At 43.0% G+C, this 18730-nt stretch overlaps 1 protein-coding gene across 6 annotated transcripts in view; it reads right to left on the minus strand.

Moving 5' to 3' along the window:
• LOC146871841 (S-adenosylhomocysteine hydrolase-like protein 1) overlaps positions 1-18730 on the minus strand; it is an 879643-nt gene that overhangs the window by 365215 nt on the left and 495698 nt on the right. For all 6 annotated transcript variants that reach the window (XM_085651895.1, XM_085651882.1, XM_085651903.1 and 3 more), the window contains 5 exons: positions 9559-9653; positions 5825-5931; positions 3952-4068; positions 3802-3865; positions 3581-3669 (listed from right to left, as the gene is read on the minus strand). In XM_085651895.1, the coding sequence (XP_085508021.1) occupies positions 3581-3669; positions 3802-3865; positions 3952-4068; positions 5825-5931; positions 9559-9653 (472 nt within the window). The remainder of the gene's footprint in view (positions 1-3580; positions 3670-3801; positions 3866-3951; positions 4069-5824; positions 5932-9558; positions 9654-18730) is intronic.

The following is an 18730-nucleotide window of genomic DNA, read 5'->3' on the forward strand; positions in this document are numbered from 1 at the left end:
AAAATCTTACCAGCGGGGGCATACGATGTGAGCACACCACACCAGGTGTTGCCATGCCTGGCTCCTCCTGGCCCTCACGGGCGCAAGACAGGCGCACCCTTGGCCCCGGAGCGTCCCGGGCAGCGGTGAAGATGCAGATGCTATATAGCGCTTACAGATAGCAGATGCAAATTATGTCAGGGACTGCCTCCTGGGGCGCTGGTGCAGGATGGGTGATGTAGTCACTCCCCACGATGCTGCCTCACTCCAGCTCAGTAGCCACGCGTTCCACGCATTGGGGAAGGTAAGTGCGCTAAATAGCTCTCATAGCAAGCAGGATAAAGTGATTGCAGGGACCGCCTCCTGGGGCAGGATGTGTGAGGTAGTCACTTCCCACGATGCTGTCACACTCCAGCTCAGCGGCCGCAATTGCACTCGAAATTACTTTTGTGACATTGCGACGGAGTTCCCTCCCCGCAAAGACTATGATACACCCGCCCGATGTAAATTGGAGGGGACCACAGTTTGAAGACGGCAGAGACTACTCCATCTCCGCTGTGGTCAAACTCCTCTGGTTTCCTGATGGGAGTGAGGGACGTCAGTGGTTTGAATATATGTCCGCCCACCTGCCTAATTTAGACGGGCTAACATATAGCCATTTTTCAATGCCTGTCACTGCCAAGAAAAACCTGGAAGTAAGGGGAAATAAAAAGTGCTCAGTGCCCCCCTCGCCAATGGACGAAACATCCATGACGACGGGGGGAGGGGTGGGATGGGTTGTTTTCTTTATTTTGAAAGACAAAACCTGCTTTGGGATTTTCCTTTTTAAAATAAAAAATTAATTATCTTTCACATACAGATCCATCATGTTTGATCGAGCGCTCTAGCAAAGTTACAATGCATTGACAAACCCGCAGTGATGGTGGTTTCTTCCAGTGTTTGAAATGTCTATCAGGCCCGCAGACATTTAGTTATTTGGCGGGTGGAACCTCCATCAGGGTGATGGAGCAACTTACTCCATCGCCTTGGTGGAGGACGGCCCTTTGCCAAATTATAAACCTGGCCCTATCAGCGAATTTAGGATGACTGTTCAATCTCAGCATCTGTGGCACATAGACATATATATAGGCTTAATAGGAGAATGAGGTAGGCGTATGCAGGAGAACAACTCTCGAGAGACACTGGAGAAGCGATGGTGCCAGCTTATTCCTTTAGAGCTACACAATGACCAATAATTCTTCCTCCTGCTTGTAGGGAATGTTCTAGAGCTAAGGAAAGTGAAATGTTAGTAATCATTCGACCTTGTGGTCCATCTTGCATGGATCTGTAGTAGCCTGTGCTTTAATGGGTGTCATGATGCCTTTTTGGTATTCACATCGGAAATCTCATGGAGCAATAGATCCTCAACTATCCTTGGATGCCCTGAATTTCTGCAAACACCTCCCGATGGCAGTTACTTTTTTCATGACCTGGGACGTCTAGCTTTTTAGTAAAAAGTGTAGGCCCACAGTTTTCACTACTCCATGACTGTAAGGTCCTCATATAACAGGGCCTCTTTACCACATTAAACATTTACTTCAGAGGGCCTCACAACTCATGTCCTCTGAGTTCCCATGGCCTCTTGTGATTCTAAAGGAACTCGGAGGACATGAGTCCAGTTTTGTGAAAATCTGGAATTCTGGCTTTCTGGCATAATGGTTGCAGTGTAGGCCGGACCTCCAGTGAGCTGGCCAGATGACTAGACAACATATGCTTTTGGAACAGTGGCCATCTGGCAGCATAAACACCAGATGACATGGCTTTTTGGTGTGTTCTCGTGTGGCATGGGTAACTGGAGATATGGTCACTGGAGACACAGGCTCCTTTGACGGCAGGGTCTCCTAAACAATCTTTCTCTCTCCAAAACATGTCCCTTCTGAGGCATAGCTTTCCAAATGCATGAAAATCCGCTGTCTTGCCTTGCTCTTATATTACAGCTTAATGGTGCCCTCATCTTGGGGTCCCCAACACACTGGATTATGGGTAACTACAGTGAAAGCCTATAGTTATCATGTTCGAATGAATGGCATTATGCCCGTCGCCAAGTTTAGTGTACACACAAGCTTGTTACTACTTTACCGCTGAATGCTGCCATTAAGTACTCCACCTTAAAATCCAGTACCATCATGATGTCGAGAATCTTCCCATTGTTGTGAACCAGCTTGACACTGATGGTCAATGAGGTGTGTCTCTCTGCACAACAAGGAACTCTCTTGAAGTTGAGGACTGCATAAAATGTCAGGAAACCATTAGATTCTTTTAAGGTGTACGATAAGCAAAAGAGGACTGAAGTAGGAGCATAACACCCCAGACTCCTTTGTTACCTGGCTCTTAAAACTGGTGTGGAAACCAGACAAACTATGTAGGGGCATTGACCAAAGGCCACAAGTGTCTCTTTACTTAATTCTTTCTCTTTTTCTCACACACCTCAGCTTACGGAGAAAAGAACATTTCTGATACAGCCAAAATTGTACAGAGTAGAAAACCTGAGATAAACTACTAAATATAACGTCCTCAGGAAAAATGTGTCTCCATTGCCAGAAAAAAAGTGTGGAAGGAAAAAATTCAAATAAATACTTCCCAAATAGTACTATGAAATAGATGGTAAAAATACTGAACGGTGTTAAAACATGACTCATAAAAGTTATTTGACAGATAAAAAGTCCAGAGAGACAAAAGGCAGAGCCTTGTGTTCCTGGATCCTGCTCAGTCGTCAAGGTTACAATGGATGTCTGTTCTCAGTATGAGAACGGGAGCAAGTCTCCTTAGAATGATGCTGGCCCTGGGCGTTTGTCTCAAGGATCATCGCTGGGTACTTTCACTTTCATGGTCACATGCTCTTCTTATAAAACATCAGAGACTTAAAGTGTCAGTGCAGTTATTTTTACAGAATGAGGTGTCGTTGTTCCCATATAGCATAAACAGAGAAGAACAATGAACACTGTTCTCCTCATAGTAGCTCTAGGGTAGCGAGAACTAGAAAAGGTGATACAGTGATTTTGTACTGTACTCTAAGGTGGCGAGAGGATGACGTAGAGGGTACTAAAAACACAAGCACAAGGAAGAAAGAGGTAAACACTGGTTACAAGAACATACAGAAGAGCAAAGAGCAAGATTCCCCAGAGAGAGTGCCCACCACCATCAATGTTCCCATGCTTCAATGCATAACTAGGAGAAGTCAGTGTTATAGCACTGCTCATTGTACAATGACATGGCACACACAGAAATAACTGGTAGGCACCTGTGTACACAACTGCTACTATTTTCAGACTGCTCTTCCACACTTCACGCTTACATACAAACGCCATTTCCACACCCCATGTTTGAAACCTATCTTTGTACCTCACACATGTAGTTCAACTCCTTCTTATAAGACAAACCACATCCCACACCCTTTCAACTACACACTATGAAGGTATTCTAATTGGAGCACTTTGTACCCTTGGTAGGCTTATGCAAGCTCATATAAAAGGCACACTACAATCCAGTACAATAATCCAGTAAAGAAAAAAAGGGGAATGCAGGGTCTAAAAGACAAAAGGCACAGCAGAGCCAGTCTTACCAAGCCTGTAAGGCACAGATGGGGTCAATCTCTGTGATATACACAACGGCTCCCAGAGCTTTCAAAGCTGCACAGCAACCTTTTCCTACCTATGGAGAAAATAAGAAGAATGAGAATATACCAAGGACACCAAAAGGGATGGAGACAGATAGATACCCATGGAAATATGCTGCACGCTGAGAGAACCAAACTAGAGACACCAAATCAGAAAATAGACTCACCTCTCCGTAACCACAAATGACAACTTGTTTTCCACCAAACATCACATCAGTAGTCCTCTTCAGCCTGCCAGAATAAATACATGAAGGTCAGAGATCGGAGGTATGACACCAGCCCCTCCTCAAATGGCATATCGATAAACCTGCACTTACCCATCCAGGATGGACTCTCGGCAGCAGTACAGGTTGTCAAACTTCTGCTTTGTGACTGAGTCGTTCACGTTCATGGCAGGAACACAAAGTTTTCCAGCTTTGGATAGCTGATACAATCTGAGTAGAGGGATTTCAGAGGAGTATCCTTATTTAAGAAATGTAACAGAACAGTGGGAACTGCCCTCCAGCCTCAAGTGAGGTTAAGCACAAGAGAATTTCTTTTGCTCAAAGCCAGATTAAATTCTGAACACCACTTCTGTCCAGAGCAACCGTAAACAAAATAAATAGCTCACCTGCAGTGTCACAGGGTGAAAGGAAGAAACAGGTGCCCTGCTCTAATTTAGACTAAATAAACAACCTGTTTACCCAAAATCAAACTAAGAATCGAAAAACAAACTCCTGGCCCAAAGTCAAACTAAAAAGCTCAGGCACATGGAGCTGCTGGACGAGGGACTCACTTAGCAAATAGAAAGGAATAGCTGGAAGGGACCTGCGGAGCTGGCGGACAAACCTTATCCCAGGCCTGGACACACACGCCAGAGATCAGATCAGCAGAGGCTGCATAGCCTACAGGCCCCAGCCCTGCAGCACCCTCAGTGCCATGCAACAGCTCCTTCCCTCAGCGCTAGGGGAACCTTTGAGTGACACTATAGATTCTTCGGACAGTGGGGAAGTCAGGCAGGCCAGTCAGAATAGCCATGATGTGGAAATACAATTCTGGGCAGAAAACTGTACCTTTTCAATTATGAGATCTTCATTTTCTCAGAATCATTAAATTTTCAGGTGGTAAATGATAACCCTATTTGATTTAGTAGAACCGTTCTTGAGCACAGGCTACTTCAATGGAGAACCTGCTGGCAGTTGTGCCAACGTAGCGATGCTTAAGACAAAATACTGACTGGCCTTCATGTGACAACACTTTCTATTTTATTATCAAACACTCATGGTATCTACCTTACCGTGCTGCTGGAAAATCGTGGTTTACCGGTAAGTGGATGGTAAGCATTTTAATAACATAAAAGAATGCAAGAAACGACCCTTTTAAATATAGGTTGGTTACAATGTGTTAATACAAAAAAATATTTTAACTGTCTTACATTTCGATTTGTCCAAAAAATACTAAATACTATGTTAGCACAATGTTATTTATTTATTTATGTGTTTGTTTGCTTGTTTTGTAAAACACCAACTGGTTGCACCGGTGATATAATCAGTTGCAGTTCTAACTAACTCCGCCCCATCTCGCATTCTACGAAAAACTGGTCTGCATGGACTCCGGGATCTTAATGTGGGTAGTCAGAGGCAGGAATCGGCCAGGATCAAGCAGAACTTAGTAGGCGCCTTTCCCTTTTTGGAAGGGTGGGAGGATAATCCCGGCAGTGTCATCACTGGGTGGACTGCCCGTTGTGAAAAGGACTTCTTTCAAGTTTTTTCGTGAAGGAAACCAGATTTTGTTGGGTCCATTCCAGAGCGGTGTTCCTATGGGTTTGACTTGCAGTTGAATCTGTTTCGACTAATCATATTTACATTGTTGGACCTCGGCGTTTTAGTCAGTGTGTAGTTTTGGGAAAGTGTTTGTAAGTATTTTGAGTGACAGCCCTGCCTTGAAAAATGTGCAGCGAATTTTGAGATGTGTTCATAAGGCCACCACCTGTGTCGGGCTTTGAGAGGCTGGGCTTTCAAAGTCCTAATCATGGCTTAAGGTTGAAACAGGGTCTAGTGGTCTTGTTTTGTAGTGATTGTGATTTCATGATCTCTTTTCTGTGGGACTCCTACATAGATAATATTGCAGTAATCCACTATATATATAATAATATTAATATAACATAGATTTCCATGACCCAGATCAGTCGAATGCGATTGTATTGCTCACCTGTGTACTCCTGTCACGCTTTCCTCCACAATACCTCTGATCTTCTTGAAAACACTAGGATACTTTTTGTAAACCCAGTGCGTTAAATCTCCACCATCGTCCAAGATCTGCAAAGCGAAGAGAAATGTTGTGTGAAAATTAAAGTGGCAACAGCAAAAATTCCATTTTGCGACTGCTGGGCTGCATAGTTGTTGTTCATGAACTGGTTGGTCAGTACAAATGACATTGATTAAAAAGTGACTGACAGAAATGTAATTCATGTAATGTAGCAAGTCAGTACCAAGGCAAGAAAGAAATAGCGAAAGAGCGTACTGCAGAGAGACACAAAAATTAGTGCACAACAGAACATATTCATAAACTTTTGCGAGATTGTGCGAGAAAGTACAAGTGACAGGACAGGCAAAAAAGAATGTGAGCAAGAGCTTTTGGAAGAGACGACCTATAATAGAGCATGCTGGAGAGTGAATGGTATGTGGAGAGTAAGGGAGAAAGTGACAAAATAATGAAATCACATCTGATGAGTGAAGTGAATGGCACCATGTGAAAGGAGAATGCACAGGTTCGTGGGACAGTCTGTGACAGAAATTATAAGAGCTTATGTAGGAGAACTAGGGTCCCGATTTATAGTTTAGAGCACTGGGTACTCTGCCACAAAAATGGCAGAGTACTCTGTCCACCAAATTGACAGTCCGACCGCTCTAACCAGAGTCGTGCGGACCGGCATGTTAGGTGCATACAATAGTGGAAGCAGATTCAGATGACCGCCATTCTTTTATCCATATTGATGGTGATAAGACAATCGTGACAGCACATTTTTCAATATAGGTATGGAACAGATGCCAAATTCATTCAAAGGTTCTCAACCTTATGCTCAATAATGACATAAACAGGGGCACAAACACACCCAAACTTTGGCGCATGTGGTCTAAGACTCTTATCAATGGGGGTGGAGCGCCATTTTCATAGCCAAGGATGAAATGAATTGTGGGGGTCCTTTTACTGTTCTGGTACAATGAGTAACATAGGGTGCCATTTTTCTGGACAGCATGTGGTCTGTAGTTCACTAATTAACATTCTGGATCAGTACTAAAGGTCTCAGCACAACATGCCTCAGTGTTTGTAGTATTATATTTATGTTTTTCATTGTAACGAATAATAAATGCTGCATTTTATTATACGTTGGGCCAGTATACCTGGAAGGATGTTGAATTTCGGGTTCCTGTTTCTGGCAACTGGTGAATTCTGAAACACACTAAGCCGGTTGCATTGGTCTCATCCTAATAGGACTTGAAAAAACAAAGGAACTGCAAGACAGGAATGTCACATAGGGGATACTATTGCTTTCAGGTGTCTGATCTACACAACCCGAGAGCTGCCCTGCTGTTAAAGGCATAGTTATGTAATTTGAGGAATGCTGATGCTCTCAGATATGGAAGCTTGAAAGACAGCTGCTGCCTAAGGTATAGAACTGCGGCCTGACCTTGAGTCTGTATAATCTGCGAGCACATCAGCAATAGCCTTGCTGTCTGGGGTCTGAGCTAGTAAAAATGCTAACATTGGTGATGGCTTAGAGGCTGTAGTTTAGATCTCTGCACCCTGATAACTGCTATGTGGGTTATAAAGCATATATACATTTGGGATAGCGTTCCTATGTGAAGCCCGAACCTCTATTAAGATCCGTGTAACTGGAGACACTGCTTTTCTGTTAAAAGCTAGTTATTGTAAGATGATGGCTTTTGTAGTCATTCTTGCTTAGCCAGGAATGGATATGGGAAATGCATCTTGTAGCTGTGAAATTAGTACTCCTTTTTAAACGAAATTTTCGTAATAGGGGTCCGTAAAATATGCCTTTGTCCAAGTACTCAATAATCATTAAAATAGCTGTGAACTGGCCTAAGAGGGTGTAATTGAGCTGACCATAGAGTATATAAATTCAAAGTTGTTCCGAATGGGGCCCCCAGAATATGTTTGGCACAGGGCCCCTAAAATTCCTAAGATGTCCCTGCAGTCTGCATTCAGCTCTTGGCCCGGTCACAAATCTGTGGCCCTGTGCTATCAGAGCAGGCGGTCCACGTGTTCACAAAGTCCCTATTTCTCTGAAACCATGATACCATTGTAGCTTTCTGCTTTGCCTTAGGGCGGACCCTGATCTATGACCATGTGTGGCCCTTGCACCTGCTGAACAGGGTTGCTCTGTTCCGGAGTGTTCGCTCATGCTATGTATGCAGCTTTGGTACATTTGCAATGTTTCTGACAATGATGTTGCCCGCACACATCTTATCCCTCCCTGGCTGATCTGTTCATGACTCTCTGCCCCGTATGACGTGTGTTCAGCTCTTGGCCCAGTTATAAATCTTTGACCCTGTGCTATGGAAGCGGTTCCTCACCTTCACAACGTTCCTACTACTGTGACCTCATGCTATTGTTCCAGCTTTCAGCAGCATGTATGCCGAGTTCATGTCTGAACAAAATATGCATTGACAATGTATTTATTCACATCACAGAAGCATTTAGATAAGAAATGCTGTACATAAGAATATTTGCGGCACATATTACAGATGTGTATGAACAGACATATAGCAAAAACAAATAAAACTCACGAGTGGGTACAATGATGAGCTTACTCACCACTATTCCTAGGTAGGCAGTGAAGACAACTATGGCCTGACGTATAAATTTACTATGATAAACTGGCAGCAATGTACATATACACGTTGAATGAAGACACTACTAGAGGATGGTCACGCTTTTTTAGGTCGAGCCTGGGCAGCGTCTGCGCTGCTCTGCGAGGCAGACTGTATTGAAGTAGGGACTTGAAGTTCCGTCCACATTTCTCATTGGCTTGTGTCATTGTCCACTGTAAACTGTAGCTGTTCATTGGTCAAAAAAGCTTAGTAGTCCCTCCTTACTACCGCCTTGTCTCATTTTGTAACCTCCCATGGCAACGCCCCCTGTTACGTGTGTTGTTACTCGGTAGGCTTTAAATACAGCCTCTGAGCACTATTTTCTCAAATAGCTTTGTCCTGCCTGCTGTTGCAGGCAGGACATGCTCTCTCCAAACGCTTTTTGAAAATTTTTATAGCACGCATTTGCAATGCACTAGGTCTTGCACTTGTGAGAGTTATTGGCATTGTGAATGACAAGCCTTTCTATCCGTTGTAAAAACAACACAAAGAAAAGGCATTGCCATTTACAATGCCAATAGCTCAAACTCTCAAAAATGCGAGACCTATTGCATTGCAAATGCTTGTTTTCTTTAGCACCAGGGTTTCAGGGATGTGCTGACTATGCAGCTCTCTGCCTGCCCTGTGATGTATCTTACATTTCTGAATCTAAACTGCCTGTGCAGCCCCTTCCCTTGTCCTTATTATTATAGGTACCAGACTGTGTGCTGTCCGTTCAATTCTTGACCCCCTTGCAATTTTCCTAAATATGTTTCCCTCCGAAGCTCTTGCCCAGGTTTCTGATTTTCATATATCCTAAATCCCTTTATGTGAAAACACAACATGGCTACATGGCAGAAAGCCCAGCCCAAGCACACGATTGCAAACGAGTCGAAGCCCTATATCCAGCACCCAAACTGCTCTCTTGCTAGATTTGCGCTTTACAAATACTCCCATTTTTGTAGATACATTTATACAAGCACAACTCTCAACCCCGCAGTGTTGTTGCTGCTTTCGGAGAGGACTCTACATGGTGAGAAGAGTGTACTATGGGAGGAATTGCTCCTTTACCATATTTGGTTGCCATCCTTCCATGTTAACGCATCGATCAATGCACCACCAGAACTCATCCTCCGATTCGCCTTTCCAAGAAAACACTGCCACCCCTGCAGAGAAAAACATGCATTACTCGAGAGTGAAGGGTGAATTCCTCTGCAGAAATAGAAAACACAAATCTGGTTAAAGGGGGCCTTATCCTTTCAGAGCTTGTAAATTATATATCAATAGAGAAAAGCTGCAGCCTCTTCAGTACAGCTGCAGCTCAAATCAGATGGTGAAAAAGAAACACTGTCGATAGAGGGACTCGCTGCAGAGAATGGACACTGAGGTATCTGTAGTAAAGAAGTAGACCAGTGAGGAAGGAAGAAGTTAATGGCGAAAAAGTTAATAGGAAGAAGCACCCTACACCACTAATGTCCCGTCCGTGCTGACAGAATGTTCAGAATCAAAGGTTCTGCTGCAAAGCAACAAACGAGAAACTAAGGATAAGTATACCTGAATTACTCTAACAAATAGGAGTTAAACTGGAAAAAAACAGATAAGAAGAATTAAAGAAAGTGTACATAGCATTAAACTTAAATAGAATATAACACATCTCTTTAGAAAATAAAGAGTGAAACAAAAGGCAAATGTACAACTGTGAATCTTGTTTACATTTCCAAGAAGGCTTCTAATACTTGCATTATCTTTGACTCTATATGCAATGTCCTCTTGGACGCGGTCATTCAAAGTAGATTGTTAATTTCCCTTGCAAAAACAGAGTTTAAGAGTAGAAGGCACACCATTGACTGATAGTTCACTTCTGGGGGAAAAGAAACTCTTTTTCCATTTATTTATTTATTTAGGGGTATTTATAAAGCAGGAACAGTCTTCCCCTAAGGGATATCACAGGGCCTAGGGAATGCAAATGCCACTCACCTCAGTACTCTGTACAAGTCTATCATTTGCTAAAATAAAGGTTTTCTCCTATCTCAGTCATGGGACATCCGGCTTCTGAAGGCAGTATCCCTTGACACTCTTCTCAGATTCCAGCACCAACTATCATTAGTCACCACTCTACCCTTATTCACTTTCAGAACCTTCATGGGATATAAAAATTTAGAGTTGCTGATGGCCATTAAACCAGGAAAGCAACGTTTAACTCACTCCAATTCCGTGATGTCAGCTAACCTGGCTCTGTTTTACTTATCATAAGTCACTTTGGATTTGAATTGTTTATTGAGCACCTTCATTTCTACAGCCTTCCTGTTGAGTCTTGGTTCCTCTTCAGAGCTGCTGATCAATCTCTTGAGCCGCTATGGGCACACTTGAGGCGATGGCTTTATACCCTGAATAAAAGGAAAGGACTTTCCCTAACGACTGAAATGGGACTGATTCCATAACTCAGACTCTTTCACTGATGTTTATGGTCCATGAATGTCTGATTTGAGAAGCCAAAGTGATACATTCTTTTTTTGCAACGTATGAACCCTCCACTTGTCCATTGCACTGCAGATCATAAAGTGCTGTACTGGTGAGGGTAATGCCGAAATTCTCTATAAACTTTCTCATTTCAATCAAGCAAAGTTGAACATTTAAGATTTCGGAGAAGCCTTCCTTACTAAATACTTCAGTCAAACAATCTATGACATTGTTTGTTCCTAACATTTTAGGGGGAACTTTGAATGGTAGTAGGCATGACTTTAAAAGGCCCTGCAAAGCCTTAAAGCACTGGTGGGTATACTGATATTTTTTGAAGAACTTGCCAGAATAAGCATATATTTCACAATTTCTAACCTATTTGTCTGCACCATAGTCTATACTGGGCCACGAAAACTACATTTGCAATTCAGTTTTCAGGATTTGCATTCCCATGTGTCTCTGAAGCCCACTTTCCAGCAACTTAGGCCTTACTCCTGAAGGTAATACACATTCTACTTCTCAAGATCAGTGAGCCTTCAAGCCCTAGTTCATCTGCTGCAAGACTGAAATAATGCAGATTACCTGGCAATAATTTAGCAACAGGCTATCATTCCACTAGATACGTACAGACTGTTTTAAGCATTTTATCCAAATTATCTGCCACATGCCATTATTTTTCTGTTACATCCCAAAATGACTGATCCACCCTTTCTCATGTGGAATAGATCATATACATTTGTATCTCTCTGCAGGTTGGTGACTGGTCTAGCGGAAGGCATGAGAGAGAGCCAGGAGTTATATTTTTGTCACAAAAACAAAGCATTATCTCAAAACAGTATTTTTGGAATTTGGAAAACAACCATGAAATTCTTGCCAAGTTCTTCCACTATTGGACACAGGATATTGATTAATGTTTGTGATCTGATTTCACAATTAATTTGTTACCTCACTTACGTATTGAAAATTGATTATATCCCATAGACATGATAATTCCTATTCTATCACTACATATCTATGCTCAATAGCATTTAGGGTTTTCAAGGTAAACGCAAGATTCCAGTCAGAATCGCAAGAGCACTGCGACAGTACAGCTCCCAAACCATACACACTAGTGTCAACTGTGATCACACATGTTTTACCGTTACAGAACAGTTTCAGTGTTGGTGCATGGGTAACTTTACAAATTCAAATGTCTTTTGCTGCTGTTTACTCAAAGCAAACTGTTTATCTTTATGTAGCAATAACTGCAATGGCTACATTAGTTCAGCAAAACTTTCTACAAATTGGCCATCATATTCACTTGATCCAGCAAATGAGAGAAGATTCTCCTTACAATATGGAGCTGGGGGTTTCTTGATAGCCTCCACCAGGTTCAATTTAGAAACAATCCCTTCGCTTAATATATAACCATCTAGAGATTTAACTTTTTTTTTTTTTTTTTTTAAAGGGACCGCATATGTGTACTCAAAACCAAACCACTATTATATAAACTAGAGCAAACAGCTTTTAAAACTCTAAAATTATGTTCCTCATTTTTGTGAGCACCAAAATATAATCTTGGAAAATGTTATCAGATGAAACCAAGGCCTCAAAAATACAGAAAAAGATCTTTAAATACAGATGCAGCAGGAGCCAACCCAAAGGGTTTTCTATTGAAACAGAACATGCCAAATGGATGTATAACGTTGTTTTAAGTGAGTTGGATTCAGCACACAGTTCTAGTTGGTGGTATACAGATTTCAAATCCAGTGTGGAAAATACAGAGGCACCATCTAAGATGAAAAACAGATCTTTAATGTTAGGTAAGGGGTGAATGTCTATATGAATGCAGCTGTTTAATGCTCTAACACCCGCAGACAAACAAAGTTTGTGTAAAAACGCCATAAATCCAAATATTTGTCAGATGCTTTATTGGCAGCACGGCTTACATCCTTCCTGGTTGCTCTCCAACAACTGAGGCAACCAGTGGAATGCAAGCTAAGACACTCCAAATAGAACATGGAATGTCTAATGAAAAATGCACATTGCTGGATACATTATAACAATATGAACACATTACTGAAATGACCCACCCGTCCACAAACTCTGCATTCCTTATTAATAGCTGGGGAGCTTGAAAATGATGCAACATGGAATTTACTTCCACATCAATAGTAAAAGGTGTGACTATTAGTGTCAAATTTCCTATTAGCGTGGCTAAAAGTTGGTTTCAATGTGCCTCCATGTGAGTTATCATTTTTTGACTTAATAACACAAATTTCCTCTTCTTTAGATGTTGTATTGGACTTTTTGTTGACCATGTCCATCCATTTTTCAGATTGTTCAGTAGATTTTGCTGAAGCGATTGCCTCTTCTAAATTTGGGTCTCCCATAACCCATAGTTTTTCTTGAGTTTTTCTATTTTTGACGTGAACAATTATTTGATCACGGATCATTTCATCCATAATGCCACCAAAATTGCAATGTAAGCTCAAGGATCTAAGAGCAGTTAAAAAATCGTCAAACGATTCTTCCTCCTTTTGTTCTCTAGTATAAAATTTAAATCTGTTCAAGGCAATATTTGTGACTTTTTTGAATCTCTTTTCCATCCTAGTTAAAGCTTCAGCGTACACATTCATATTATCTCCACTTCCATTCACCGTTGTGACCTGAGGTAGTGCTCTAAATATGTCTTGTCCCTCTGATCCTAAACAATGTAATAAGATGCTTTTTTTCCTCTCCGCACCCATACGTTCACCAACGATAGCCTTCATATAATTTATAAATTCCTCTTTCCATCTTGACCATGGAATGGGTGGGTCTCCTTTATTTTGTAAATATTTTGCTGGTGGGTCAAATTGCATTATGTTCCAAAAGATAGAATTTTTTGTTACGTTGAAATATATTAAAATATGTTCAAATATATAGCAATTCAATTTTAACTTAATACTGTGAACAGTATCAATATTTACCAAATGCACTGTGTCTTTGGATAACAATGTAAATACAATGTTTGTCTCAGCAACTTAAAAGTATTCTTATGAGAATCAGCTAAGTTAATTTCATGGACAGAAAGAAACTGTTTGCCATAAATAGCGCTTGAACGTTATATACCGATTCAAAATACCTCTTATTCTCCGTGACTTTGATGTGCCAGAAATATTACACCAAATTTAAGCCCCCTTAGCGGTATACACAAATTGCAGATCCGTGCTTCTCCGTAGTTCCGATGCGTTGCTCTGGTAACAAGTGAAGCGTTGTGACGAATAATCGTTGCACGCACGTTGCGTGTGAATATGTGACGTTTGATAGGGTATTCATCATACGCACGTTGCCGTTGTTTGTTGTCCCTTCTCGCTGCCAGTGTCGAAATGGAATTTTGATGGCGCGATGATGGCGGGGTCTCGAGAAGGTAGGCGGTTGCAAATATTCTTTTCAATTGTAATACTGAATTTATAGTAACGCCAGCTCGAAGATTGTAGAAAATCGCTCCCCGCGAATGAACGTTATTTTATCCGACCAATATGTAGAATTAATTTCCAATAATATCACGTAGGGTAATTACCGCAATCCAGAATAAGATCCTTTGTAGCTACTGCACACACTCTGTTCCCGTGCTGCAGTTAAGTCAGGAGTGTAGATTAGTTTCCTCGTCGTCGCCAATGTAAAAACGCCATAAATCCAAATATTTGTCAGATGCTTTATTGGCAGCACGGCTTACATCCTTCCTGGTTGCCCTCCAACAACAACTGAGGCAACCAGTGGAATGCAAGCTAAGACACTCCAAATAGAACATGGAATGTCTAATGAAAAATGCACATTGCTGGTTACATTATAACAATATGAACACATGTATATATTTGAATATCTAAGCAGAATATAACAGTTTGGCATCTCCCTTTTTAGATAGCACAATAGGAGAAACCCACTTCAACGACTCTATATCTTCTTTTTTGTCATTGGCTACTATATCTTCAAGATCTTCATTGACTTTATGATTAATGCCGAGTAACTGATCTGGTCAGCAATGGTTTAACAAAATATTTAAATTACGTTCACGGCTGAACAGGGCTACCAAAAGCAGCTCTGGAAAAAATGCTCTATGCAACCTTCCTTGTGCAATCTCTTACTTTGCATCCATCCATTCTCTCTCCTCTCTTCCCCCTCTTGATTGCTTTCTCTCTACCTTCCACTTCCCTCACTCTCGTTCTCTCCCTAGAAGCCTCCCAAGGGCTTCTGCAGTTACCCTCAGCTGGGTTAATTGACAGAGGCACCAGGAGCAGCCCCGGGCTTTTTCAAAACCGGCCTGCAATGGCTCCGGCCCACTGGGGAAATGCTGGTGGAATAAAAGACCTGTCCAGCTTGGTTTACATTTGTCCCTCCATCCTAATAAGAATACGTCTTCAATGGTGTAAGAAAGTTGGTTATTAGTTGTGAATAATAAACCCACACCCTTCCGTCTGCTGGGAACCAAGTACCCAATTATAGCACTTGACTCTCCCCAGTAGTGTGCATAGCTGTCCAAGGACTACTCTGGGAAGGTGTTGTGGGCTAGTACCCTCGTCCGCAGGCACGTAACAACCAACATCAAATAAAAATCATTGTCCAGTCAGCCCTCAAGCTTATAAAAAGGAAAAATACTTAGTTACACACAGCCTACGCAATACTACACAACCGTTTACATATATATACATGAAGGCAGGTGGAAATAATTATGGTGACACCCTCCTAACAGTTCAAACGCCTAGCAAGCCCTAACCCTAAAATGATCATACCTCCCACATACACTAGAAATAATAAAAAAAAACAAATGGGATGTCGTTATCAAAAGCGCAGGCCTACAAGCTTTGTCATTAATGTTAGTATAAATATGTCATAATAAACAAATGCAACATCATTAAATGACTGAGGATGGTACCATCCTATAACAACACTCACTAAGGAATGTAATGACTCACTGGTAACTTTTTGATTTTCAATAAAGGGTTTTAAAGTATTAAAATTGCTTTCAATAAAACATGTAATAATGGATTGTTGTCTTGTCTTTGCGACTGTCAATAAAGCACTGCCCTGACCTTTATTAGGGATGTATTGATTCACTGTTCACTTTGTCATTAATAATAAAACATTTACATTTCAACATGCTGCAGCACAGCCCTAGAACCCACCAACAGAAATCCCCACTCAACAGAGTTTTGTGGCCAGAAATCCAAGCTCCAAAAGCGTTTGAAAACAGAGCAAACTTCTCCTGGGTTCATCTATGTCAACCTGTTGCAGACTTAGGGTAAAAATAAAAATACTAAAAAATAAATAAATATGTGACTTGTTCAGGGTGCTAAGCCAGTCCTAAATATCTCATGTTCACTGGTGGTGCACCTACTGTCTTTGGGGCACCACGATCATCAATATGCACATATTTGGATCAGCGCAGAGTTGTCTGGTGTGCTCCTTTTCCCTAAGGTAGTTTTTTTCGGTAGGTCTACGCTATTCTACTGTATGCAACTCCACTGTACGCTATTCCACTTTATGCCATTCCACTGTATGCCACTCCCCTCTATGCTATTACACTCCCTGTATGCCGCTTCACTGTACTAAACTCCACTCCAAGTCATTCCACTCTACTGTACGCTATTCCACTGTACGCCACACCAGTCTATGCACTCCACCGTACACCACTAAACTCTAAGCCACTCCAGTCTACGTTATTTTACTGTTTGCAAATACACTCTATGCTATTCCACTCTACCCCACTTCAGTCTAAGTTCTTCCACTTCCCCACTGTATGCCATTCCATGCCCCTAAACACTACGCTATTCCACTCTACCTCACTCCACTCTACTCTATTGCACTCTAAGCCACTCCACTCAACTCTTCGCCACTACAGCCTACAACACACCACTGTGCATCTCTCCACTGTGCTCTACGCCATCTCAGTGGTGTAACAAAACTTGAAGGGGCCCCCCTGCAAGTTACGTGGAGGGGCCCCCTCCGAACTCAATCAGGAGCTCTCAGACCAAAGTGCTGTGCTGAGGGGGCATAGCTGCCAAGGTTTCAGATTGCTATGTGTGACATTTTCATAATTTCAGTGTAATTATGGGTTACATTTCAACAACTATGAGTGACACTTTCTCGCGAGCAAAGTCAAGCAATGAAGACGAGGGAAACATTGAAATATTAGACATTACACTCATTCGAGCAATGAGAAACTTTTTTTTTTTTAATTCTTTTTTATTTGCATTTTTAAACAACAGAAAACAATACAATCCACTGCAGTGTACATATAACATGTTATGGACGAGACTGCCGCCCACCACTTCACCACTAATAATACTATAGATATGCTCCCTCACAAAGTGTTCGAACCCCATGCGCTTGACCCAACCATCCGCCCACCCCCTCCCGCCGTACTGTCTCCCGACCCATCTACGTAGTCTAGCGTGCCCTACATGCCATCCGACCCGCATCCGTCCCCCAGCAATATCAGGGAATGAACTTGAAAATCACAGTTCTTGAAGCGTTGTCTGCGCCAACCAGTGAGTAAAGGGTTCCCAGATATCCTTTGGCCTGGAACGCATCGGCATCATCTCCCAATATAGCGCTAGCTGCGCCTGGCAATATACTACGCTTCGCACCCAGTCCCTGATATTAGGCGCTGTAGCCACCCCCCAGTGCATCGCAACTTGGCGTTTGGCTAGTAGGATAAGCATCGCTGGCAATTTCTGGTGTTTGGGCTTGACCATAGGCAATATACCTAGCAGTGTAGCCTGCGGGGTGCATGGGATCTGCAGACCAGTGATCGTTCCCACTATGTTTAACACTTTGACCCAGAATGCCGCCAGCGGGGGACAGTCCCACGCCATATGTATGAAGGTCGCCCCGCCTGCGCGACACCGCCAGCAAGCATCGGAATCTCTCAATCCCATGCGGTGGAGCCGGTGAGGGGTACGATATATCATATGAATATATTTAAAGTGTATCAGGCGAAGTCGGTAATTAGGGGATAGGACCCCCAAGAGCCTGCAGCATAGATCCCAGTGTTCATCAGAAATGTCGGAACCCAATTCCGCAGACCACAGCTCACGGGCCGCCGGGATCACCACAGGATGGCTAGCTTGCATACGTTGGCACAATCTAGATATAAGCTTGCGCCCCGATTCCACCGCCAGCACGTTCTCCAGGGCTGGTAGATCTGGCGGAGGAGCCGGAAACGTGGAAAACAGTTTTTGACCTGTGTGGCGTAATTGGCAGTAAAGTAGCGTGTCTAACAGCGTCGGAGCCTCCTCGCCACACATCTGCTCCAGCGTGATGAAGGAACCCCCCGGGAACAAGTCACCCACCGTGCGAAGGCCGTGCGCCGCAGCCCGCTCGCCAGTGCGCATATTCTGCAGCGGGGCCCACATCGGGTTATGTCGCAGCGGCATCGATCCAGCATACAAGAGGTCCAGTCCAGCCCTGCGTCGCAGCCCATCCCAGGCCCATCTAAGTGCGTGCACCGGGTCTATGTCAGCGCAACGCCGTTTGTGCGGCGCATATAGGGCCACGGCGAGTGGCAACGGTGCCGCTCTATCTGTTTCTATCGCCACATGTGGCTGGAACGGCGTTGGGTGGACCCAGTGGTGTAAAAACTGTGCCTGCGCGCAGTAGGCGTAGAGCGGGAAGTCCGGCGCCGCCAGGCCTCCCTGTCGCTGCGGGAGAGTGAGGGTCTCCCACGCCACCCTCGGCTGCCTACCGCCCCACGCCAGCTCCACCATCTGCGAGCGCAATTGGCGCAAAAAACTAGCAGTCAGGGGCAGCGGAATGTTCC

This window comes from Triturus cristatus, chromosome 1_1, assembly GCF_964204655.1.
Source record: "Triturus cristatus chromosome 1_1, aTriCri1.1, whole genome shotgun sequence".
NCBI classification, from domain to species: Eukaryota; Metazoa; Chordata; class Amphibia; order Caudata; family Salamandridae; genus Triturus; species Triturus cristatus.